Genomic DNA, 27,198 nt, shown 5'->3' with positions numbered 1-27,198 from the left:
GAAGTACTGTCTGATGACTGCTGTTCTGTTGTCCTCATCCTCATCCTCTGCCTCCTCATCCTCACTGTCCACAGGGTCCATTGCTGCCACATGGGCATCTCCAGCCTCCTCCTCCTGTCGACAAGGCACCTGGCGTCTCAGAGAAAGGTTGTGCTGCATGCAGCATGCCACTATTATTTGGCAGACCTTCTTGGGTGAGTAGCACAGGGATCCACTCTGTTAGATAGAGGCACCGGAACCAGTTCTATAATCCTTCTGGTTCGCCCATGTGCCTCATTGTAACGTTCTTCTGCCCTTGTCTTGGCATTCCTCACAGGGGTCAACAGCCAAGATAGGTTGGGGTAACCAGAGTCACCTGCAAATATTGAGGGACAACATTTAGCCACACACTATCCCATATGGCCCACACCATACCCATACACCAACATATACTGGGTGGGGACCATGAGGGGAGGGACAAATTCAATATGCGTTCAATCAATTGCCCCTATTATGTTGGGGATTTGTCCCATTGCATAGAACTCGGCCTTCACTGTGGCCAAATCTTCCACCTGGGGAAATACAGTGTAGCTGCACATGTGTTTAATCAGGGCAGACAATACTTGTCAGTACAATTGAGACCATTGGCTGTGATATTCCTGCTGCCAAGCCCACTGTCACTTGGAAAGAACCAGTTGCCAGGAAATGGAGCACTGATAGAACTTGCACAAGAGGGGGGAGCCCAGTCGGGTGACGGATAGCAGATATCAGGTCAGGCTCCAATTGGGAACACAGCTCTGTGATTGTGGCCCTGTCCGGTCTATAGGTGAGGATAATGTGCCTGTCCTCCAGTGTTGCCAAGTCCACCAGGGGTCTGTACACGGGGGTATATCTCCATCTCCTACTCATCCGCAGCGGTAGCAATCTATGGAGCAAAAGAGTGAGGAGCTGGTCACAAACTGAACAATTGGGCTACAACAGAACATTGCTTGCTGTTAATTGGTAATGGGTCAGTGTGAATTGTCCAGTATGTCCAAATTTAAACAGTGACGCAGCAATTATCCAGGGCTTGCCCCTCCCCCCCGAAATGGTGTCCGCCTGTCCTGGGTAGAGGGACAGGTGGAAGTGGGGTAATTCCGCTGACGTTGTGTGCCGTTGCAGGAGGCAGTCGGGAACCGCAGTGCAACTCCTCATTGGGTAACATTGGGCCCTAAGGTTTACAGTGGCCAATGGTGATCTACGCCGGCGGTGACGGTATGCACCACCGCGGACGTGACTGCTATTTTCTATCCGATTCCTCACTTGCTACCTAACCTTCAACAGAAGACATACACTTCATGTGCTGCTGTGAGCTGTGTCTGGAACCTATCATGGCCTGTGTGACTGGGGAAAGGGCCCCTGCCTTCACTTCGGTGGAGTTGGAGAGACTGGTGGAAGGGGTCCTACCCCAGTACGGACTGCTGTATGGGCCTCCAGACCAACATGTGAGAACACTGTGGGCACGATGCATGTGGCATGAATGCATGGGGTGGTGTGTGTGAAGGCCTCGTGTAAGGGGGGTGGGTGAATGTCCTCTGGGCGGTGTATTGGTTGTGTGCTGGGCCATGTGTGTGCAAATGGTGATGTGAAGGGATATGGTGGGCCATAAGTGTAACAGGCAGGAGTGTCTGACTAATACTATTTTCCTGTCTTTATTTCCTCTGCAGGTCAGCGCCCATCAAAAGAAGGGTATATGGTGTGCCATCGCCAAGGATGTGTGGACCCTGGGGGTCTACGGCAGGCAGAGCACCCCCTATTGGAAACACTGGGCATGGAAGACGGGGGAGGCCCAGCTGGGGATGGCCTTCCTACGAGGAAGGGGTGCCCATCGAAGCCTGACCCTACTGATGGCCCACATACTGGCAGTGGCCTACCATGAGCTGTATGGGCGCTTGAGGGCATCACAGCACCCACAAGAGGGCGAGTACAGTGCCCATCATTACTACTAACGCCTGGTGGGGAGGTATCCAAGTGGTAGATGTGTGTCAGTGGGTGACCCTAGGCCAGGCCTGACATTGAAGCCATTGACCAAGTGTATCCTTTGTCTCTCCCCCCTTCTTGTTTTGTCACCCTGTCCATATGTGCATTAGCATCATCTAGTGGAGGAGCAGAGGCACCGGCGACGGAGGGAGCTGAATCCCACAGGACCCAGGAGGCACAGTCTACCGATGCTGAGGGCACCAGTGGGATGGAGGGCGAGGGGAGCACCACGGCAGAGACTGGAAGGGACAGTTCAGACACAGATACCTTCTCCGATGGAAGCTCCCCGGTGGTGGCGGACACCTTTGTGACCTCCCAAGCTACAGGTACAGCCGCCATCCCTGTACCACCACTGCCCTCCCAGAAGCCCCTCATCGAGTTGCCCGTGCCCGCTCATCCGGGAGGGTGGGCATCTCCTTTGCCTCAAGCACCTCAGGCACTGCCCCAGTGAGCCCTGCTGCCCTGAGTTAGGAGGCTATTGACCTCCTGAGATCCATCTCTGTAGGGCAGGCAACCATTGTGAATGCCATCCAGGGGCTGGAATCCCAGATGCAACAGACTAATGCGTTCCTGGAGGGCATTCACACTGGCTTGGCGGCCCAACAGAGATCAATCCAGGCTCTGGCCTCCTCTCTGATGGCAGCCATTGTCCCTGTTTCCACCCTCCCCCTCCAACTTCCTCTTCCCAATCCCATTCTCCTCAACCCCAACCTATCCCAAGCACACAGGAAGACAAGCATGCACACAAGATAACACACAAGAGTGGTTCAGGCAAACACAAGCACCACACTTCATCCCACAGGCACTCACACAAACACCATCCAAATGCAGACATACCAACATCCTTAATTTCCACTGTGTCCCCCTCCTCCTCCTCCACCTCCCTCCCATTTCCGTCTACACTCACACCTGCATGTACTACACCATCATCCACTACCAGCATCACCACAAAACCTAGCAGAACACACACCTCACTGGCAGACACCTCCACAACAGCCATGCACACGTCCCCTGTGTCCTCTCCCACTGTGTCTGTCCCCCCACGTCCCAAGGTATACAAATACAAGCACTCAGACACCCAACAGCCATCCACCTCACAACAGCATCCAGCCCATGCACCTGCACCCAAAATCAGCAGACACCTCCTACAACCACTCCCTCTTCGTCCGCTCCCAAACATTCTCCCTCTTCCCACCCCAGTGTCCCTAAAAAACTTTTCCTATCCACCATTGACCTCCTCCCTACCCCATCCCCTCCCCTGTCCTGCACATCTGGCCAGGGAGGCCAAAACCCAGCCAAGCACCTCAGTCATCCAGTCCACGGGCACAGCTGTCACCATACCCACTCGTGATGGGAAAGGATCTATGGGACATGTCCTGAGTGTTAGGGAGCCTGCACCAGGCAGCCTAAAGGAGAAGGAGCCTGGCCAAGCTGCTGCCAGGAAGACTAAGGAGCCTGCCCCAGCTGCTGCCAGGAAGACTAAGTAACCTGCCCCAGCTGCTGCCAGGAAGACTAAGGAGCCTGCTCCAGCTGCCAGGAAGAGCAAGGAGCCAGCAGCATCAGGCAGAAAGGGCAAGTGGCCTGGATCTGTGACGGGGCCCCCACCACCAACCATGGTTGTGCAGCCGTCAGAGGCTGCAAGTGATGGGTAGGAGCCTCCCCCCACCAGCAGCGCCACCATTGAGCAGCCATCACCGCCGGCGGTTGGTATGTAATCCTGCCTCCATGGACTGCTGTGCGGCCTGCCCCCTGCAAATCCAGTGGGTATGACACCCACCTGAGAGATTGTCACCTTGCACTCCCCAGGATCAAGAGCACAGGGCACGATGCCCCCTCCAGAACCATTGGGTAAGACACCCACCTATCCCAGCCTTTCCAGGATCAAGAGCACAGGGCATGATGACCCCTCCAGAACCAGTGGGGAAGACACCCACCTACCCCAGGATCAAGAGCACAGGGCACAATGCCCCCTCCAGAACCAGTGGGGAAGACACCCACTTGAGAGACTGTGCCATTGCACTCCCCAGGAACAAGCACAGGGCATGTTGCCCCCTCCAGGAGAATGTGGGCAAATCACCCACTTGAGAGACTGTGGCCTTGCACTCCCCAGGACTATGCACACTTGAGAGACTGTGGCCTTGCACTCCTCAGGACCATGCACAGGGCATGTTGTCCCCTCCAGAACCAGTGGTGTTGTTCCATCTGCCAGCTGAGGTGCCCCCCGGCTCCCATCACCCGGCGGTGGCTGTCTATTTCCTAACTGATGCCACTGCAGTGTTCTCTCCGTGTTGATGCAGGTGACAAGTGGGGCCTTGGACTTTGCCCTGTGGCCATGTGGCCCACGCGAACTGAAGACTGGACAGTGTCCCTTGTTCTGTACATTTGTAAATATATGTTACATTGGCTAAATTATTATTTATACTGTGTTGATCTTATTACACTCACTTTAGTCAATTTGTTTTGTCCTTGCATTATTCAGCGGGATTTAGGGGGATTTACTTGTTTTCTTGTGCATCTGGTTGTGTGTATGGGATGTGTTTGTCGGGTGTGTATGGTGCGTCACTGTCTTTTCCCCTCAGCTCCCACCCCGCGTGTGCTAGTCGGCTGTACTCACCGTCGTCTTCGCCGTCGTTGGTGTTCATGGTGGAGCAGCATGTAGAAGACCATGGGGAAGACATGCAGCTCGGGCTCCATGGCGGCGTGGTTGTTCCCTGTGTCTCCAATGGTAAGTCCTTTCACTTCTGTGCAGTGTTTCCGCCAGGCTATTGATGTCGTTGGTACCGCCCCGGAAAAGGTGGCGGATTGGCATGTCATAATATGGTGGGTGGAACATTGACTTCCACCTGGCCGTAGGTGGCTACCGCTGTGGTGGCTGTTTTGGCCCTGGCGGTCAGTGTAGTAAAGTGTCTGTCTATCGGAGATCTATCCGCCTTGGTCATAATTTGGGGGTAATTAGCGCCAGCCTGTTGGCCGTATTACCGCCACTTTTACACCAACCGCCAGGGTTGTAATGAGGGCCTTAATGTTCTCTGTGACTGTGCCATTCGTGGATTAACGTGACACCCAGTGATATAGTATAATAATTCCAGACATCTCTTTCTGCTGTACCTTCCCACTGCATGAAGAGGACTCCCAGCCTAATATGTGTGCGCTGCTTCTTACTATCAGCTGAGATGCAATCATCCCTGCAATGACAGAGAGCGGCTTGTAAGGCAACCAGGAGCAGGCGAGCTCTGGCAGGATTTAGCTGGAGTGGTGGGGCACATCACAGGCATGTTCAGCTGCTTGTGAGGGGAAATCTCTACCAGTAGAACAGGCACAAACCAGGTCCAATCTGCTACCGAGGGGGAGTGGGGAGGAGAGGAGATGAGAGGAAATTAATGGCTTGTATCTGCTTCTGGGCAGGGGGTACGCACCAAGGCATAGCGCGCCCCGAGGGCAGGATCGGACCAGTTCAAGGCAGCGGCCCAACGGTGGCCGCCGTGCAACTTTTAAAAATCACGCTCACCCCACGGGGTGAGCCGATTGGTTGAAGGGGGTGTGGTTGGGGCTCCTGGGGCAATCGGCAGGGGCAGCTAGACAGGGGTTAAAAGAGACTGCAAGTCCCTGGAGGGTCATATTGTTCACTTGACCCTGGCTGCCCTTGACGATCGATCGTGGATGCAAGTGCACACCTCCAGAGGGCTGGAGGAATTCTTTGGATGCTAGCCCAGCAGAGGATTGTTCCTGCTTCGCCCCTGTGCTGCCTTGACCCCTGTGGCCCTTGGCCTTGTCTTCACCCCTCTCGGGCTTGGGGCGACGGCGGCTGGCAAGAAAACACCAGCTGGGTAATTTAAGGTCTGCCTTGACCTTCGTGACCGGCCGTTGCTGACTTGCCATCGTTTTTTCGGGCCTTGGGACCAGGAGAGGCATCACAGACACGGGAAGGAGTGGTGGGGTCATGGTTGCATTCTGGGGTGGGGCAGGGGTTTGTTCTCTGCTGGTTTGTTGAGAGGCAGTGACTTCCTCAGGGTAGCAGGAACAAGAAGCAATTGAAATAATTTTATTGTACCTGCAATTTTACATTGTACAATGTCCAGGACTTGTTATTGTATTTTATTTTGTGGATTTTTTTTATATTGCCTGCCTGAAAGTATTTATAGTTGTAATCCTATTTACTGTATTATTGTTGTGTGTGTTTGTGAACCTTTTTTGACTTTGCCTAATTGGAAGTATTTATAGCTACTCTCCCTTTACGGTATTATTGTTCTGGTTTTGTGTTGGGGCAGCTGTGTGTGTTAGGGTATTTTTAATTAGTCATGCCACCAAAACACGTAAAACGTAAACTCAATGTGGAGGCAGTTATGGGGCGCCTAGATGCTAAGGTCCAGGTGCTAGCTCTCATACAACTATCTGATATCTACTTGCTGTCCTTGCCACTTGCGGTACTATTAATTGTTTTTCACCTATCACATGCTATGTTTTATTTCATGTTGTAAAACAATCTGGCCAGACGCCCGTGTTCAGTGGCTGACGACAGATTTTAAAGCAACACCTATTCTATTTTACTTTTTCTTTTTTAGCTCAAAAATCAAGTGCTCTGGTTAATCTTAATTTCTTACCAGCATTCTTGTCCTGTTACACTCCTGTAGCGCCTGCATATTTTATATCGTAGAGACATTTTGCCTCCATTTTTACCACTTGCACGTGGTCCCTCTCTGGTCCTCCATACTGGGTGACGGTCTAGTTGTCGGACCCACTAACAGCCACCCCTATATTCAGGTTCATGAGCCGAGCGCACAGCGGACGTGCACAGCGGACGCGCGCAGCGGGCGCGCCGCTGTCGCACCAAAGGCAAGCCCATCTGTGCCTGTCCAAGCCCAACAGAGACCAGAGGCCACTCGGAATATCCAATTTACCACAAAAAGACTAACTTAATCCAGACAAGACCTATTAGCACTTAATAACCCCCTTTTAGACACTGCCCATCAGACTAGAAGCCCAGACTCTCCCAATTTGACATGTGAAGCCTGTACCTGGACCTCTCAAGATACTGCCTTTGTTTCTCCTATCAAATCAGAGGGACAATTGGCCACATTTTTATTACTTAATTGTCGGTCTTTACCAGCCCACTATACACAAAATTCTTCCCTTTTAGAAGACCATTCTCCTGATGCTTTATTTCTAACAGAAACCTGCCTCAATGAGGGATCACTTTCAGAGGTTGTCATGTCATTACCCCAATACTACTCTATCCACTGACTAGATAGGCTCCACACCAAAGGTGGGGGGATTGCCATTGTCTACAGGAACTCAATTAAGTGTTTCGCCTCTTCTTCAGATATCCCTGACTGTGAATGTTTGTCTTTCTCTCTAGCTCTAAATGCCACTTACACACTATCTGGACTACTCATCTATTGTCCCCCAGGTCCTCATGGGAAATTTTTACAAGCCCTACCTGATGTAGTAGCAGGCTTGTCCTGTAAAACTTCCAACTTCACAATTTTGGGCGATTTTAATATTCACGCAGATGAGGAAGACTGTCCTGTAACCAAGTCCCTACTATCTGATCTAGCCTCATTAGATCTCAGACAGTGGATTAAAGGGCCTACCCATATCAAAGGGCACACCATTGAGCTAGTCTTTAGCAATCTCTCTAATTTAATCGTTTATGCCCCTCTTCCACTCATTTGGACTGATCACTACTTGGTGTCTTTTACGCTCTCCTTTCCCCTCTCCCCCCCCCCCCCCCATCATATTCCAAGAAAAGCGTCTCTCTATCAATGGTCCAAACTCAATCATACAGACTGGCTAAATATGTTACATTTATCACACCCCACTTGTAATGAATCTGGCTCCTGCACAATAGAAGAATTTAATAATTGGATTTTGACCTCTTTAGATGCTGTCTTACCCATAAAGATGGTCATTAGGAAGGCCATCCACAAGATTAATCCTTGGTTCACACCCCAATTGCTTCAACAAAAGAAGAAGGGTAAGCAACTTGAAAGAAAGTGGAGAAAGAACTGTGACATCACTTCTAAAATTCAATATAGGGAGGCAATCAGGCTATTCAATGGGGAAATTAAATCAGCCCAGGCGGTATTCTACACATCTAAAATTGAGCAGTCCGCCAACTCTCCTCAAGAGATCTTTACGATCCTCAAAGAACTGACTCAGGATCCCTCAGTAGATAATCTAGTGGATGTTTCTATAGCCCATAGCTATGATTTGGCACATTGTTTTTCAAAAAAATTGCTGATATTTATTTAACCTTTCTGCCTAACCATTACCAAAATACAGAGTGTTATTCAGAGACCAACTCTCAACCTCTCATAGCTACCTTTACCTCCTTCCAGCCTATAACTGAAGCTTTAGTCATCAACTATCTGTGTACTATAAAATCTGGATCCCCTCTGGTCCCCGCTCCCCGCATGTTTTATCCTTGGTCTCAACCATAATTTCTCCAGTTATAAATGATATTCTGAACCAGATCCTAACTTCTGGTCTTGTGCCACAGCCCCTGAAACATGCAGTTGTTAAACCTCTATTGAAAAAAACCCATGCTTGATCCCTCTCTCCTTTCGAACCATAGGCCAATTGCCCTCCTTCCTATTGTATCAAAGATAATGGAAAAACATATCAATAAGCAATTAACAGGCTTTCTGGAAGATCACAAGCTTCTCCACCCTTCACAAATGAGATTTAGACCACAGCATAGTACAGAGTCAGCACTGCTAGCTGTTGTGGAAGATACTAGGAAACTACTGGATTCTGGCGGACTTGCAGCCATCATTTTACTTGATCTCAGTGCTGCTTTCGACACAGTGGATTATGATATATTACTTCAAAGACTCCTGGATGTAGGAATTGAGGGTACAACATTAAGATGGCTCTTATCATTCTTGGAAAATAGAACCTTCCAAGTTCTGGACCAAACATACTTTTCCAATATGCTTCCTCTCACCGCGGGGTCCCTCAGGGCTCTTCGTTGAGTCCCACCCTTTTTAATGTTTATATGCTTCCTCTAGCCAAAATTGTTGAACCCCATGGTCTTTCCTTGGTGTCATACGCAGACGACACCCAGCTGGTAGTATCCCTTTCTAACACCAGCCTCACCTCTCAATCTAATCTATCAGCATGTCATGCTGATATCGCCAGATGGATGACCATCTCTAAGCTTATATTTGAACGATGAGAAATCTGAAATAATGATAGTTGGATACCCAGCCCTTTCGAAATCTCCTTCTCTGGTTCTTGATGATTTAAAAAAATCTAACTTCACTTAAGGAAAACATAATAAGTCTGGGTTTCTGGCTGGACTTGCGCCTTCGGATGGACTGTCAATCTAAAAATCTTGCTGCATCTTGTTTCGGCATGTTGAGATCCCTGAGGAAAATTCTTGAGATTCTCCCTTTTATTGCCAGAAGACTTATCATTCAAGCTTTGATTTTGTCTCGCCTAGACTATGGCAACTCCCTTTTTCTCAGCTCTCCAAACTATGTAATAAAGAGACTGCAGGTTGTGCAGAATGCCACTGCACCCCTGCTCATGAATACACCCAGACAGCTATCAGCCAAACCAGCATTGGCTTCTCTTCATTGGCTCCCAATTAAGCATCGGATCAATTTTAAGGCTATCTGCATGACACACAAACCTCTTCATAATAAAGGTCTGTTGTTTCTTAGGAAGAATATCACGCCCTATGTCCCTCAGAAGGCACTTATGTCCTCTTCTGCCTCTGTGGTGACCATACTACGTTTCAAGAAAGTAACCTGGGGAGGCAGTTCTTTCTTAGTCAAAGCTGCATATCTGTGGAATTCGCTTCCTCTGGATCTCCGGCAAGAGCAATCAGAATTTATATTCCGGAAGAAGCTGAAGACATTCCTGTTCACAGCATAGATCTATTTAAAGTTTTATCTTCCTCTCAGCGCTGGGAAGCCTTCGGGTAGCTATGCGCTCTATAAATCCATTAAACTAAACTAATCTAAACAAAGCGTTCAGGTTGAACAAAGCGTTGAATCCTGCTATGTGCTGGGATCAGACTGATATTAATGCATGGTTGCACTGTATGATGCTGAAAAAACCGGAGGCCAATGTCCAGTCTTTTTTTCGGAGGCCCACAGCCAGAGTAGGATCGCAAAGGGGTGTGTTGGGCATTAAACAAGAAGGCATGTTCTAGGCCGCAGGGTTCCTGCAAATTCAAGCACAATTGCTCCTTCTGCTGTACTGCAGGGCATCTTGAGTTCAAATGTTTCAAGAAGTCCAAAGAAAAGGGTGGGCAGTAATGAGGATAATGTTTTCTTGGTCCCAGGGGACCCTTCACCAGTGTCTCTTTAGGCTATGAACCCTTGGCTTAATTGGTACTCTCAGCATGAAGTTTCCCAACTGTTGTATGAAGGTTTCTGCCATGGTTTCAGTATCCCCCGCTGCTTGAGTGCAAGGCCCAAAATTTTGTAAAAACCAGCAGTCTTTAGACATGGCACAAGAGGTAGCTGAATGCAAGATATTGAAGGAATTGGGTTTGAATAGGATTGCTAGGCCATTTGACAGCCCCCCACTTGATGACTGTGTTTGCTCCCCCCTGGGGTTGGTTCCAAAAAAGGACCCTGGTGAATTTCGGTTGATACATAATCTCTCAGCTCCACTCGGAGCATCTGTGAATGAAGCAATCGATTCAGTGCTCTGCTCAGTCAAGTATGCATCTCTTAATGGCCCCCTGACTTTACTGAGGGAAATGCGTCAAGGCTCTCTCATGACAAGAGCAGATACAGAATCAGCCTTCAGACTTTTGCCTGTTCACGCCGATGATTATCATCTGCTGGGCTTCAAATTCAGAGGGAAGTTTTATTATGACAAATGCATGGCCATGGGTTGTTCAGTTTCCTTCGCATATTTTGAGCAATTTAGCACATTTTTTGGAATGGGTCTTTACACAACTTTCAGGGCCATCTAAGGTCATTCATTATCTAGATGACTTCTTGTTTCTCTTGTTTGTCTTTTTTCAAGTTACAGGAGCTTCGGGAATTCCACTGATGGGCCGAGTTGGAGCCCACATATTTCCCAGGACAGCTGTGGAATCTTGGAACTCACCCTTTGCGGATGTAGTGGCGGCCAGCCTCGCACCAAAAACAAGAAGGGCATATGAGAATGCATTTCATAGTTACATAAATCACACATCTACCAAACGCCTAGTGCAGCCTGGCTCCTTGAGTAGTTGGTTGGGTTTTCTTGAGCTTTTGCAAAGTCAGGGTAAATCTGCCGCGAGTGGCTGTACCGCAGTCGGGCACAGGATACAGGTCTCCGGTTCCTTTGGATAACAAGAGGGGGTCTGCGCCTTGAAGGTCTTCGCCATCTTGTGGAGGAGGTTCTGCGACGGCAGCTACCGCCGCCGGGGCTCATCATCCTTCACGTGGGAGGCAATGATCTGCCAACAATGGGGAGGAGAACATGAGGACTTGATGGTGGAGATCTCCTGGTTAGCAAAACGGTGTCTAGGGGCTATCATAGCATGGTCCCATATCATTCCTAGGTGAATTTGGAGGTCAGGGTGCTCAACGAAGGACCATAATGAATCAGTCAGACGGCTGAACAGCAGGTCCCTTCGGGGAGAGACAATGTTTCACAAAGATGGAATACACCTGTCGGATGGCGAACATATATTGTTTGTTGAGAACCTGGTAGCATTTTCAATACAGTGCCTCTCCGTACCAAGTATCTTAGTCTTTGGGGGAGGCCTGGCCAGGAAACGAACCAGATTGGTCAGGAAACCAACCAGGCCTATGAGAGGGAAGGAGTCATGTTTGGGCACAAAGCAGGTGGACAACCTTGGCATCAAGAATACTAGTGCAGGCGAACTCAAGACGGTATCAGAAGCCTTTTCGCTCAAACCAGAGTGGCGGTGCTTTGGGTGTAGAAAAGGGGCTTGGGACGACCGATACCACGAATGTCCATAGCTCCCCCCACGTTACTCCATTACATGGCCCTGGGAATTTGGGGAGATGTAGACTGCGCCAGGGTACCAAGGTATGGCCCGGTTGCCCAGGACAATCCCCATCGGGTGCCAGGGGTGATCCCTTGCTTAGGGTTGGCTCTGGCATGGTTGGTTTGGGGGTCAGTTTTCATGCTGGCCCGCACCCCCTCTTTCTTGAGGGGGCAGGTGAGTCTTGCCTTGTGAAGTGTAACTTGTTTGGGGGGAACACGGCCCCCCTGTCTACAGTCGATGCAACAGGTGCCTGGTGGGTGGACAACCATGACTCTTTTTAAAGAACCGAAATTATGACTTGAGATGCATGTTGTAAATAAATATTGGAAATTAAGGATGAAAGAAAATACAGAAAAATGTGATGATGTTTTTATGCCGTGTTTATATGGTTGTGAATAAATACGGCCTGAGAATTGTTATATTCTCTATCGCAGGAAGGTTTCAGTCTGCTTTGTCTACTGTAAGTTTGGGGGACAGGGCGACAAAAATAAGTACGCTCCTTCAGGGGTGCGGATCACAGATTTGAAACCAGTGTGAACTATTTGGCTATTTGATTGAAGGTCTCGGTACGGTCCCCCACCTGTTACATAATGGTTTGCTACATCCACGTGCGAGATACACCCAGTGAAAAAGATCTGCCTTTCTGTGATGTACACTGTCACCTCAGCCTTCTGAGGACTAAAAGAGTAGGGGAGGATACAGTGGTGCCACAATAAAGTCACTGCCCGCCTGTCCGACTAGTGAGAGCAAACTTCAAAGAGATAGCTGCACCTTGGTTGCCAATATTTCAGAAGCCTGGTCCTGGAATAAACAGTAAAAGGTGGGAAACAGAGCTCCCAATTTCTACTTCTTCAATACCTTGTAGGTGGAGATATGTAGTGACGAGGCATGTCTGGTTTTTCCTGTGTGTAAGGAGAGGGGGTGGTGTAGCGATGTGATGTGCTTGTGTAAGCTTCGACATAATGTAGAATGTTGATTGTGAATGATGATGCTTGGAGTGTTGGTGACTGTGGGATGCGTGAAGCATGGAAGCAGGTCAGAGCTGGAGGGAGAATGGAGACTTAACAAGAGCCGTCAGGCTGTTGCGGTAATAAAAGGACCTAACATGAAATTAAATAACTTACCTCCTACCTGACTGATTCTTGTGTGAAGACCTTAACCTTCACCTACAAACTACTTTAAAAAAATGATATTTTAAAAGGATTTGGATAAAGAAGTAGCCCAACATCTCATATTACAGAGCTGAAAAGCTACAATGAGGTATAGTTCGGTCAGATTTTGAACAGACTAGAAATCAAGGGGCAGAGGAGAAAATTGGGGACAACAAGAACAGTTAAGTATGGGAGAAACAACTGCATTGAGACAAAGGCTAAAGGAGAGGCTGTCACTTATCGGAGGAAGATGGCTGGCAACTACAAAGGATGGTGGGGCAGACAAATGGGTGGTGGGTGGGTGGTCAGATACAATCACCAGAACACAAGCCAATTAAATGCATAATTGCAATACTGATAAAATGATGCAACAAGGGAGATAGCCTTTGCCTCTGCGTTGTTGATGGAATCAAAACTTTCTAGTAAGTTAGCTGGGAGATATTTGATGCAACATCAACCAGTGATAGGAGTTATTCGTTTTATCAGGAATGCCCTATATAGATGACAGATTTCCGCACATTAAAATCACATTTATAAAAGGCTCTTTTACAAGCAGCTGTGGTCCTCACATTAGCCTAACATTTCACTAGTAGTTGGCAAACGGGGGAAACACTGGCCAGGCTGTGCTAAAGGTTTGCCAAAACAGACCAAGGTAAGCAGGTGTGCTATCTTAAAACATCTGACTACAAGCCTGGGAGGGAAACCTATTAGCTACAGCCAGGAATGGCGGAAAACCACTTAGCAAACTACAAATTTCAGAGACCTCGTCTCATCTGTGTTTTATCATCTTTTCCCGGATTGTATTACAGCAAACAATGGTCCACAGCTCGGTAGACAGCTGAGACTATAACATGCTGAATTACTGGGAAAGGGCTGGAGTTAAAACACACCACATGTGCCTTATCAGAGTCTGAGCCATGGTGCTTTGAAAGCGGTTCAGATTCAGGTCTCGAGCAAGGATATCCTTAATCAAAGATAAATCACTGTAAAAGGACCCATTTTCACCAAAGATTTAAATAAATAAAGTAAATAGTCACTTACCTGGTCCTTGCTTGCTGCACTACGACACAACCTCCTCGCTCCGATGTTTCCCTTCTCTCCTCTAGGGTACAGCGCGGGCTCCAGCCAACTCCCCTAACCAATTCTGGTGCTGCTGTCATGCTGCTAACCAGCATGAGAGAAGCACCAGGATTGGAGGAAGAGGTCTCACTCAGCGCTCACAAGGGCACTGGAGGCCTGTGCTTGCTCTCATCCCAGCTAAGACAGCTGGGTTAGAGTGGTTTAAAGTGCGCATGTCTGGCTGGCAGTCGCAAAAGAGCTGGCCAAAGAGACATGCGCAGTGTGAACTTAAGTGTGCAACCCAACACTCCTCCCTGCTGCTGCCACTTAACCCATCCTGATACTCTGTTCGGGATGGGTTGGTGAAAAATGAAATGGTAATAAATTAAGTTTATTACCATTTTATTTTTAATTTCTGGAGCTTTTCTGGGGGCATTATATTTAGTGGGGTGATGCTCCTGCGCTCTAATGGAGACAAGTAGTATAGATAATACCACTGAGAAAGGAAGAAGTATGAAAATCAGAATCAGAAATGAATTTCTCAGTACAGAGAAGATACTGTTAAGGAGGAAAGGGGCAGACTGGGGATAAGATACTGAAAGGAGAGAAGCATTTCACATTTTTCATCTGTGACACAGGAATTTCGATAGCATATTATTAACAGAAAAACATAATATTCACTGGCACAGTAACAATGGCATTTCCTGTGGCTAAAGATTTATAGTGAATGTTTTTGTTTCCTCTGAGGCACAATACATGAGAGGGCCACTATTTGCCTGCTGTGCATGAAGTGATTATTCACAGAGGACTATGTTGCCTCATCATTACAACGGGTCACTTTTTGAGTGGAATGCTTATGATCTAGTTCTGGCATCTTGACGTTTCATGTTTGGGCCACGGCTATTAGCATGGCACTTAACATTCTTTTTTAATGTAAAATAAAATAAACCTGGTCTTCAATGAAAGGATTTCATATTATTTGTCGTGAAAATTAGCATGCACCTCTTTCTTACCTAAAAATAATCCTCAAAATTCTATGTTCATTGCACCCTCACTGGCTTGTCTCTGTTTGCCACTGAGGGGTTCTCCCTTTGTCGACATTCGCAAGTGCTAGTATTATGCTTGTGAATTATCCTGTGCTCACCTGTACTTACACATACATGTGTGATGGGTAGTTCTCCTCATACATTTCCCCCCAAACTCTCCTTTCCTTCTTACCTGCACCTCGCTTATCCTTCGGTTCAGTGATAATATTCTCTACGAGACAGACTGGAGCGTCCTGCGTGGTGAGCTCCAAGGCCACCTGAACATCAGAGCCCTTTGCAAGTTTATAGACCATGGCGAGAAGCAGCTTCCGAGGTGCAGGCACCTGGAAGGAGAAGAGCCTGAAGAAACCATGAGAAGGAAAGCAAAGGGGATGGCAGAGGAGGGGGAAAAGCTCATGAATGAGGAAGGGTTGGGACGAGAAAAGAAAGCAGAGAGAAAGGAGGACCAAAGGAAACAGGATGGAGAGAAACAATGGCATTAATTCAGTACTGCAATGTTTAATTCCGTACTGTCTAATATCTCCCCTAGCTCCAGTGTGTCAGTACTGACTTTTTATTACACAACATTAGTACTGTCTCTTGTCCTCTCAACAATGTCCTTAGCACTGTATTTTGCTCTCACCACTACCCTAGTCAAACCCAGTCCCTTAAACCCCATAGCCTCACTCCAAGGAGAACTGTCTACCCATGAGCTAACCCCCAAACTACCTATTTCAAACATATTGCCTACCTACTACTCGGCCTCTCACATAATGTCTTCTGTGCTGACCCTTACCCTTTGGTACTGTGGTCTCACTAGTGGCCCTGCTATCTACCCCGAAAGACCTCTTACCCTATAACCATGGAACTTCCCTCAAACCATACTGCCTCATGGCTGCCCGCTGCTAATGGCCTCACTTCAGTCCCCACTGCTTCAATATGATCCACGGCCATCATCAGCCTCCATTACCCTCTGCTCTACCACCCGGGCTCAGTACTGGGCACAGCTCCCTCACGCCCCAACTCCAGTGCTGATCCCGGTCCTCTCAGACCACGGCATAAGCATTAACACCTATAATCTGAGCTCTTCACCTTAGAACTGACCATGCACTCTAACACCAGGGCTAAGGCACTTCATACCATGGCCTCAGTACTGCTCCTGCACACTGTCCAGTCACCTCACGGCCTCTGTTCTGACACCTTTCACGTCATACCTCTGCCACAGGCCAAAGCCTCCGCACTCTTACATATCTGCCTCTGTTATGCCTCCAAACATAGTCCGCCACGACCTCTTCACCGACAACTGCCCTTTCACTGTATTTCCTTGGTGCTATCCCTGGCATCATTCGGCTTAACATGATTATGCTGCTAACTGTACATCTCATGACCTTAGGACTGGCACTTGCCCTTTTGCCTTGGTACTTATATGCTGCTCTGTCACGTGCACCCATGGCCAAAGTGCTGACCCTTGCCCTCTAATAAAATGGCCTCGGTTCTGACCCATGACAGCATACATCGTCACCTTTCTCTCACCATGACCTCCATGCAGGCTTGTGCCATTATACCCCATTGCCCTTATCTTCTCATCACATGGCCCAGAAGTGCCCCACAACCACTGGTGCCATGTGCATGGTTTGTACTAACCTGACAGACACGCCAGGTGCCTCAGGGGGCATCCTGCCCTCCAGGCGTAAAGAGCACCCACCATGCCAAGCATCTTCATGGCAGCTTTGGGTCCTCAACCAGCCAGATGCCCCCTTGTCTGCCTCCAACTCATGGCCTACAAACAGCGGCTGTGTTTCTTGGGCACTCAGGTTGCACCAATCTGCCACATCCACCTCCTGCAAGGCAAAGATGACAGTCCATGTAAACTCTTCACTGGCACACAGCAATAGGACAGACCTGCAAAGCAATCCTATGGGGCACTCAATACAAGGGCACAAATCACAGGCAGCATAAGGGCAGCCACAGGAGGCCTAAGGGTATTCAACAGCATAACTGCGACAGTCACAGTGATGCAGGGAACGGTTACAAGGGGTAAACTATCATGACAATCATGACTAAAGGGACATGAATAGTCACAAAGATGCTGAAGGCGATTTGGAGAGGTGCTGCCAGCAGTTACGCAAGATACAGGTAGCGGTGCAGAGGGTGTGCACAGGTTCTGACAGAATAGTCTCAAGGATACTGGTGACAGTCACAGAGTTACAGGAGCTCAATGAGAAGGTTCCAAGCATAGCCACCAACCGGAGCCTACCTTTCCGTAGGAGAATCTTCTCTTCCCAAAGCCCAGGCAGAAGGAAGTGATGAGAGGCAGAGAGCACAAGCTATGGGTGGGTAGATACTGTTCTAGGATGCCCCAAAACCTGAAAAAAAAAACAATAGATGAGCACGTGAGTAGGAACCGACTCGCTCATTCTGGCTATTTTAGCTCCCTCTCTTAAATTTATTCTCTCTGGCCTGCTCTTTCGGCATCCATTTCTTATGTCCTCCCTTTTATGGGTGTGCGCATATAGAGTTATGTGCACAGTGCACACCTTCTGGAGAGCAACGGAGGGCTGACCACAGGGTGTGCAACCTAGAATACAATTCAAGATTGTTGATTTGAAGGCAAGTTATAATAGGGTGGTACATTTATCATTTGGGGGAGTGTAGTGTTTGTTGAAGAGCAGAGTCCTCAGTTTCTTTCTTAACAGCAGAAGGAATGGGGCAGCTCTAACGTTAATTGGTATGTTGTTCCAGATAATGGGTGCACGGTGGGAGCAGGTGTAGTTTTCTTAGTGATTGCGGAATATAGTCAGACTTTTTTAGACCTTAGAAGATACATGCTGGAAACTGCAGGATGTTTTTAAGGGGTGTCGAGAAGGTTGTACTCTAGAACGCTGCCTCCAAGGCTGGCCTGAGCGCAGGTGATGTCCTATGCGACAGTGTTTGTTGGCGCCCCCCAGTGACCACCTCCGCCATGGATTCCCTCTTTACCACCCGTCAACAGTGCTCCTCAAGTCTCCATTACTACTCTCTCTCTCAGATGCATTTAATTAATTTAATAACGCCACTCGTACCAGTGTAGGGTGCCAGAGCACTCTACATTTCACACACATTACACAGAGACATTCAATTATAGATATGTAAATCGGTATATATGAAATGTTACATAAGACAGAGGACTGCAAGGTGTAGGAATCACATGTCATCCATACTAGTAGGCTGTATAGTTTAAGAGTGCTTGGTCTGAAGAAGCACAAACTCAGAATTTAAAATGTACCACCATGGTTGGGGTTTCTCTTTAATGAGAATTGATATCTAGCCAAACAAACCCTTTTAGCAACATAAGGATACTGAAAGGCTAGGGAAAAAATCATAACGTTCTAATCTATACCGTGCAGTATGCATGCAGTTCTTTGATGACAGTTAATGGCTTACTGTTATATATTAAGATTTTAACTTATAAAAAAAAGAACAAAATGACCTCTCGGACAAAAGTGGTAACCCACTGACCAGTATGCATTATATGCACTTTGTGGTGTATATAGCACACATTCTTTGCTGAAGGCCTATTAACCCTTTGCACTACCTTAAAACTTACACTAGAGAAAACTCCCATCTCTCTCAGGACTCATTAATCACCATAGTTATCTTGACATATTTATTATTGCCTAAAGATTTCTGGAGGCAAGGAACACCACAGCTGGTGCTTTTAAAACAATAATATACCTGCAAACATGGTGCCCCCACCCAAAGCCAGACCCAGGACAGTTGCACCGGTCACACCGGCTTAGAGCTGGCCCTGGTGGCCTCCATCCCCATGAGAAAGGACCAAAGCGTGGATTGGTTCTCTGAAGTTGTATGTGGGAAGAAAAAGCTTAATTTTTTCTAAAGGGAGAACTAGCGACCATGCTATCCTGGTTTTCTTGAGGATATTTTTCTTGAAGGAGAAATATATTTCTAGAGTGATCTAAATGATTTTCCATTGTCTGTTAGCTATGGGTGACGCCACTGAGAGTCCCGGCGTACAGCCAAGCTTGTATCTGAGACAGCTGATTGCTGTTAACAATCCAGAGGAATTCTGTCTTGATCGGGCTAAGCTTTAAAGGGGTCCTTGACATCTAATTCTAGAATGACAGAGACAGGTTATGAGTTGCTCAATGCAGACAGGTAGGCAGATTTTATATGTAGACTCATGCCTCAAGGTGTTTGATGTTGAGGTTGAACATGATAGTCAAAAGGAAGTATCCATAGACATTTTGCAGAAGACATACCATTTCCGAAATTTTGAGGCTACCCTCTGGACAAGCTGTTGGTGGTTGATGAGGTAGGAGGTGAACAACTGCAGGATGGTATCAGAGAAGGCCATGAATTAGACCAGGGAGTAGTTCAATGTTTGAGCTAATTCTATCAAACACTGCAGAGGGGATGAGCAGAATCAAGAGACAGGCGTCGTTTCTGAACAGAAGGACATTGTAGACTACCCAAAGGGTAGTAGTTTCCATGCTACTTGGAGCTAGATTAGTGATTCTATAGAAGGTTGTTCTTGTTGATTCGACGCAAATAATTAAATGGAGATTATTTTCTCAATTAATTTCCAAATTAAAGTACATTTGTCATAGGGCAATAATTGGCAAGATCATCTAGGTCTCACTGGGCTTTTGTAAGGGGTGTGGGCTTTGTCCTGTTTTAAGGTCATCTTGGAGGATTCCTTGGCCAAGGGACTACTGTGAGTGCAGCTCCATGAATGGACTTCATGATGGATGAAGGCACAATGATTTTATTGTAGGTGGCTTTCGGTAAGTCAAGTAGTTTGGTGTGCCACAGGAATCTGAAGACTATTCAGTTGGGGGTGTAATAGTGTGGGATTGGTGGTGGAGCGTGTACATGGTGTTGTTAATGTGGGTTTTTCTTTATTTAATTTTCTCAGATTATTAAGGCCCTCATTACAGCCCTGGTGGTCTGAAGACCGCCAGGGCCGCAGTGGGGTTCTCACCGCCGACAGGCCAGCAGTGAGATCCGCCACATTATAAGTGTGGTGGTTTGTCCTCTGCCAAACTGCCACATCCCCACTGGTACCGCCAGGGCGGTAGGACAGCCGGGCATCAGCATCTCCAACCTGGGGGTCCACTGAAGACTGCCGGCGGTATCACGAGTCTCCTTTCTGCCACGGTGTCCACGACAACCCTGGCGGAAAGGCTACCGGTGCCAGGAAATTTATTTCCTGTCGCCGGCAGACGACCCCCACCTGCAATTGCAATACCCCTCATTCACACAAGCAGACAACACCCACTCACACAGAACACCCCCCCAACCTCCCACCCCCCTCCCCTGTCAGACAATCAACTTGCCTTATCCAGCGAGCAGGTCGTCCACCAGGGAACAGGAACAGGTGCTTCTACCGCCGGCAGCGCCCCGCCTTCAGGCACCACCACACCGTATTAAAGCTCGTAATACAGCGGGCGGACTCCTTTTGGCGTGGCGCTGACGACAGTGGAACCACCTCTGCGCCTCTGACCGGAAATCCTTCAGTGCTTGTAATATGGCAGTCTTTGCAAAAGACCACCAAAGTCATAATTAGGGCCTAAGTGATTGATGATGTTGACTCATTGTGGGATAGGTAGACCAGAGAAGGGACTGAAGTTTATCTCAACTGCCTTGATCAGTGCTTTGCTCCTACGAAGTTACTTTTTCGATGGTACTCTTGCTTTGGCTGCAGGATAAAAGATATGCATATAGAGCGAAGTGTTTAAAGTTGGGTGAAGTCATTTGTGGCCTTCCAATTCTTTACCTGTCTTCAAATGGCGCACTTGTATATAGAGTTCTTAGAAAATAGTGCTAGGGGTCTATGTTCCATGAGGTTTATCATGATAGTGTTGTCGAGAAATATGTTGACTTATGATGTGGGTCGGTCAGAGTTGGAAGAATTGGGAAAGAAGAGCATCCAGGTGGGAGTCTTTGCAGAAAGTGTATGTTTTCTTTTCCCTTTCTGGTTGACCCTGATGCACTGGAGTGGAATAAAGAATGGAGAAGGGAATGACTAAGTGGCCAGTCCCGTCCAGGGGTTTTGGGGTATTATAGTGAATTTATGGTGAGGCTGTCACAATGACAGTGAGGGTGTGAACTTTACTGTGAGTGGATTCGGAGATGTGTCCCATGATATCCAATGTGTTGAGAAATGTCTAAAGAGAATGATTCATTGTCAATGTGCTAGGTAAGATGGGTGTGCTGAAACAGAGCAGAGGTAATGAGATCTGAGACTTCTTGAGTAAAGTCCTTGTTGGACTCAAGAGGTTTGTAGATCAGACTGAAGGCAGCTATTTGGGATACTGGGAAGGGGGTGTGGAACGTGTGGGGCCAAAATGACTTAAATTAAGCTGTTTTACTGAGGGTGCAGGGCCACATGCGCCTATGCTGATTTCTCATCCTATCTTGGTGTGTGTTCAGTGTGAAGAATCTTGTACCCTGAGGAGGTAGAGGACATCAAGCGTGTATGATAACGCAACATTGAGAGGTTTATATGATGAGGAGTACATCCAGGTTCTTTGGTTTAGTGAAGACTGAGATGGCACAGCATGGAGCACTGCAGAATGTGCACTGCTGAGAATTGAGGAGCGGAGTGTATTGTGTTGGTGGGGTCCGTTTACTGATGAGTTGTATGTAGATGAGTTGTGAGTATTTACCATGCAAATGCAATATGGTTATGTGCTTGGTGTGCCTGTTCTCCCTTGGTTCGCATCCTTTAGTTTGCTCCTGACGCTTCAACCATTCATCTCACTGTCATTAGCATGCTCCTTTATGCAGTCTCTTCAATCCTTTCTCTTTGGCCCATTCTCTATGCCGCCTGTCTTTGGGCCCACTTTCTTTGTCTCACTAACGCTGATCAACTACAGGGAGTGCAGAATTATTAGGCAAGTTGTATTTTTGAGGATTAATTTTATTATTGAACAACAACCATGTTCTCAATGAACCCAAAAAACTCATTAATATCAAAGCTGAATATTTTTGGAAGTAGTTTTTAGTTTGTTTTTAGTTTTAGCTATGTTAGGGGGATATCTGTGTGTGCAGGTGACTATTACTGTGCATAATTATTAGGCAACTTAACAAAAAACAAATATATACCCATTTCAATTATTTATTATTACCAGTGAAACCAATATAACATCTCAACATTCACAAATATACATTTCTGACATTCAAAAACAAAACAAAAACAAATCAGTGACCAATATAGCCACCTTTCTTTGCAAGGACACTCAAAAGCCTGCCATCCATGGATTCTGTCAGTGTTTTGATCTGTTCACCATCAACATTGCGTGCAGCAGCAACCACAGCCTCCCAGACACTGTTCAGAGAGGTGTACTGTTTTCCCTCCTTGTAAATCTCACATTTGATGATGGACCACAGGTTCTCAATGGGGTTCAGATCAGGTGAACAAGGAGGCCATGTCATTAGATTTCCTTCTTTTATACCCTTTATTGCCAGCCACGCTGTGGAGTACTTGGACGCGTGTGATGGAGCATTGCCCTGCATGAAAATCATGTTTTTCTTGAAGGATGCAGACTTCTTCCTGTACCACTGCTTGAAGAAGGTGTCTTCCAGGAACTGGCAGTAGGACTGGGAGTTGAGCTTGACTCCATCCTCAACCCGAAAAGGCCCCACAAGCTCATCTTTGATGATACCAGCCCAAACCAGTACTCCACCTCCACCTTGCTGGCGTCTGAGTCGGACTGGAGCTCTCTGCCCTTTACCAATCCAGCCACGGGCCCATCCATCTGGCCCATCAAGACTCACTCTCATTTCATCAGTCCATAAAACCTTAGAAAAATCAGTCTTGAGATATTTCTTGGCCCAGTCTTGACGTTTCAGCTTGTGTGTCTTGTTCAGTGGTGGTCGTCTTTCAGCCTTTCTTACCTTGGCCATGTCTCTGAGTATTGCACACCTTGTGCTTTTGGGCACTCCAGTGATGTTGCAGCTCTGAAATATGGCCAAACTGGTGGCAAGTGGCATCGTGGCAGCTGCACGCTTGACTTTTCTCAGTTCATGGGCAGTTATTTTGCGCCTTGGTTTTTCCACACGCTTCTTGCGACCCTGTTGACAATTTTGAATGAAACGCTTGATTGTTCGATGATCACGCTTCAGAAGCTTTGCAATTTTAAGAGTGCTGCATCCCTCTGCAAGATATCTCACTATTTTTGACTTTTCTGAGCCTGTCAAGTCCTTCTTTTGACCCATTTTGCCAAAGGAAAGGAAGTTGCCTAATAATTATGCACACCTGATATAGGGTGTTGATGTCATTAGACCACACCCCTTCTCATTACAGAGATGCACATCACCTAATATGCTTAATTGGTAGTAGGCTTTCGAGTCTATACAGCTTGGAGTAAGACAACATGCATAAAGAGGATGATGTGGTCAAAATACTCATTTGCCTAATAATTCTGCACTCCCTGTATTTTCAGTTCATATTTTTCAGCTATTCCTTAATTATTTATTTAATTGTTTCTTAGGTTGTTTTTGTTGGCCCCTCTTCACCAACTGGTATTAGAGTGCTCTACATGTAATGTTAATTGTGAATACATGATAGGCTTACAGCAACTACATTTGAAAATCAACCAGACAGTTAGGCTTCTCTCTCATCCACTTGGTCTTTAGACTCCTATTTGAATATCTCTGTTCCTTAGCAGGTCCGGTTGTGCACTATCTCTGCCTTGCAGATGTCACTCCCCTTTCCCAAAGGCTCTTTTCTGGTGACTCTTTCTGAGCTCAATCTTCTACTTTTCTTCAGCCAACTCTCTCCGACCTCTGCTTTCTAGCCACTAATTTGCCTTTCCCTATTCAGCTTTTTTTTTTATTAACCACATCCAGCTTTTGCTCTCAGGACCCCATGTTCAGCTTCTTCCTCAAAGTTTCCTTTACGCCTGGCTGAAATATCTTCACTTTGCCCTCGCTGCCCAACCTTCAGCTTGCTGTCCCCGTCTCACTCTTTCTCCTTATTTTGTTCTGCTCTTTTCCAGTACTCTTCTTCCCTGCTCACTCCAGTCTGCACTCTTCAGCTATCTTTCTCTCTTGTGTTTCTTTAGCTCAGTAGCCTTAGCTCGTGCTCCAACTCCCTGTCTCTAGCTCAATCTCCTCACCTAATTTTTCTGATCAAACTTTTCTCATCGCGCTCACAATATGACATCTGTCTTCATATTCACTCTGTGGCTTGCTCACTCCTAAACTCCTACCTCAGCTTTCTTTTACAGGCTCCGTCCCTTTGGGATGTTTTGCATGCCTTATTACATCTGACCAGCTCAATAACCTGCTCTCTTCAACTATTTCTCTCTAAACTAATATTTTCATCTCTTTCTTCCTAGCTATTCTTTTCCGCTGATTGAAACATCTCCTCCCCTTGACTTGCTCTTTTAAAATTACTTTTCCTGTCCCTGTTATTTTGCTGCATCAACTCACTCTCAGACATGCTTTCTTCATGTCACTCTAATACCTTTCTTCTGCTTTCTTTTGAGTTTGCTGTTCTCATTACCGGTTTTCTGCTCATTCATATAGGCCTCTGCTTTGCAGTTCATACACCCTGGTTCACTAATTTCAATTTACGTAAGCTGACCCACTCTGTTCAGCTTAATATAATGGACTTTCTGTAAAAAGACGACTCTCCCAGGACTGTGCTCTTCACTGCTTTCAGTGACCAGACCTCTCCAGCTTGCTCTCTTGTCTTCCTTGATCAGGGGCAACTGGTGTTCATGGGCAAAAGGGGCGTCGCCCTGCCACCCTCCATTGTGGAGAGGCAAGAGCAGGGAAATAATCACAGAGCAGCAGAAAAAACATATCACTCCTTGGAGACAGTGTGGTATACCTCCTGGGTGCGCTCTAGTGAACTCTGCAGGTGTCGGACTACTACTGTGCAAGTGTCTGCCGGGCGAGGTTTTCTTCGACCTGCAGGCACAAGCTACAGCAGTTACATCATCAGAGAGTGAGGGCTGATTTACAATGCAATTGATCTGGTTGCTTTTGGGACGCAAAACATTGGCCCTGGGAGGAGTTAGCAAAGCTCCATTCACTTCAATGGCTGGGGTTGGGGCTGACCGATGAGGACAGGGAGGGAGTGGGTGGCAACAATTGTTGACTGAACAGAGAAGCAGGCTGTAAGAGGGGTGCAGGAAGCTGCTCTCCTGGCAGTAATAATGGTTTAGTACCCCATTTGGTTTCCCTTTGAAAAACATTATGGAGCTGAACATGGCAATGTGCTCCTTATCTTGACTCTGTGGAGGCCCAAGGGAAGGAAGGAACCAGCTGCGGACAACAATTGCATTAGAGGACTAAGAGGTAAGTTTGCTGTTAAGCTTCTGCCTACATCAGGGGCTTTGTCACCCTCCCACCTCCCTTTTGCACCTAGAGTGGGGTGGGGTTCTTGGGAGGGTGAGTGAAAGGAAGGATGGGTGGATGGATTGGTTTGATGGATAGGTAGGTGTCCCTGGCCCAGTGGCAACTCTACTTTATGGATTCCACAGCTACACTACACCCTCCTTGTTTTGTGGTCCATTTTTATTGTATCAAGAGTGAATAATTATTCACTCTTGGTAAAATAAAAATAAAATGCAGACCCCCTTCAGGTCCAGCAACAAATTGAGGAAGTTAGTGACATTGTTTGATTGCTGACAGGTTTCTGCTCACTTCCTTATCCCTTTCATACACTCCACGGCCATAGTACTGCTGCTCACTTGTTCTGATTCTGCAAGAAGTTCTCTTTTCCGAGACATTCATACACCCAGCCTGGAGCAAATATGGCCACTGACATTTCATACTTCCTGATCAGCTGTAGAGCCTGCAGAAGCAAAAAAGAGAGGGGTTAAAGGCAGCTCAATGATGAGGAAAGACAGAGCCGAGTGTGAACAATTGCAGATAAAATAAGAATTGACAAAGCCAATAGGTCTTCCCTACGCAAGAGCTATTGACCCTGCCAATATGTTTTAGTCAGGTTGTAGACCAGAGTGGCTGCTGTTCAGTATGGCTAAACATTTGTGGCATAGAGGAGAGAGACATGGAGTAGCAGAGAGCGACATAACGGGGCACAGAGCGTCAGAGTGGAGTGTTGCAACATCGTAGAATGCAGTGGTGGAGATTAGAGTGGTGCAGATGAAACTAGAATGACCTAGAGTGCGGTGGCGTGGAGTGCATTGGCGTATAGTGCAAATGGTGTGGAGTAGGGTGGCATAGAGTGTGGAGTAGAGTGAAGTGGCACAGAGTAGAAAGCAGTGGCACAAAGTAGAAAGCAGTGGCGTAGAGTGGTGCAAAGTAGACTGGCATATACTGCAGTGCGCAGAGTGCAGTGGAATACAGTGGCATAGAGTGCTGCAGAGTAGAGTGTAGTGGTTGTAGAGTAGAGTGCTGCAGAGAGGAGTGGCACACTGTAATGCAGAGTAGAGTGGCAGAGTGAGAGAGTGCATTGGCATAGAGTAGCAGAGATTAGAGTGGTGCAGAGAAGAGTGGCAGAGAACAAAGTGTTGCAGAGTAGAGTGCTGTAGAGTGCAGTGGTATAGAGTAAAGTGCTGTAGAGTGCACTGGCAGTGTACAGTGTTGCAGAGTAGAGTATAGTGACATAGAGACAAGTGGTGCAGAGTAGATTAGAGTGGCATATGGCGGATAAGTGTAGAGTGTGTTGGCATAAAGTGCAGTGGTTTAGAGTAGAGTGGCGCAGAGAGGAGTAAAGTGGCATAGAGTGCAGTGCCATGGGTGGATTGTTTCAGAGTGGAGTAAAGTGGCGTAGAATGGAGGGGTGCAGGGTAGGGTGGAATGGTGCTGGTTAGAATGCAGTGGCATACAGTGTCCTAGAGTAGAACGGTGTAGAAGAGAGTGGTGCAAAGTAGATTAGGGTGGCGTAGCGTGGACTGGTGCAGAGTAGAGCGGAGTGGCGTAGAGTGGAGTGGTGCAAAGTAGAGCAGAGTGGCGTAAAGTGGAGCATGCAAGGGGTGGCAGTGAACTGCCAATACAGACAATACATTTTCAATTGAAATGA

At 47.3% G+C, this 27,198-nt stretch overlaps 1 protein-coding gene across 1 annotated transcript in view; it reads right to left on the bottom strand.

Annotated features, from left to right (window-relative positions):
- ENGASE (endo-beta-N-acetylglucosaminidase) overlaps nucleotides 1-27,198 on the bottom strand; it is a 234,143-nt gene that overhangs the window by 76,637 nt on the left and 130,308 nt on the right. Inside the window, exons 8-11 of the mRNA XM_069199685.1 lie at nucleotides 25,904-26,007; nucleotides 17,455-17,563; nucleotides 16,842-17,038; nucleotides 15,391-15,557 (exon numbers count right to left, since the gene is read on the bottom strand). Of these exons, the coding sequence (XP_069055786.1) occupies nucleotides 15,391-15,557; nucleotides 16,842-17,038; nucleotides 17,455-17,563; nucleotides 25,904-26,007 (577 nt within the window). The remainder of the gene's footprint in view (nucleotides 1-15,390; nucleotides 15,558-16,841; nucleotides 17,039-17,454; nucleotides 17,564-25,903; nucleotides 26,008-27,198) is intronic.

The sequence above is a fragment of the Pleurodeles waltl genome, chromosome 7, assembly GCF_031143425.1.
Source record: "Pleurodeles waltl isolate 20211129_DDA chromosome 7, aPleWal1.hap1.20221129, whole genome shotgun sequence".
In the NCBI taxonomy this organism is placed as follows: domain Eukaryota; kingdom Metazoa; phylum Chordata; class Amphibia; order Caudata; family Salamandridae; genus Pleurodeles; species Pleurodeles waltl.
Note: the sequence above shows the minus strand (reverse complement) of the source record. Positions and strands in the feature narration are given on the sequence as shown.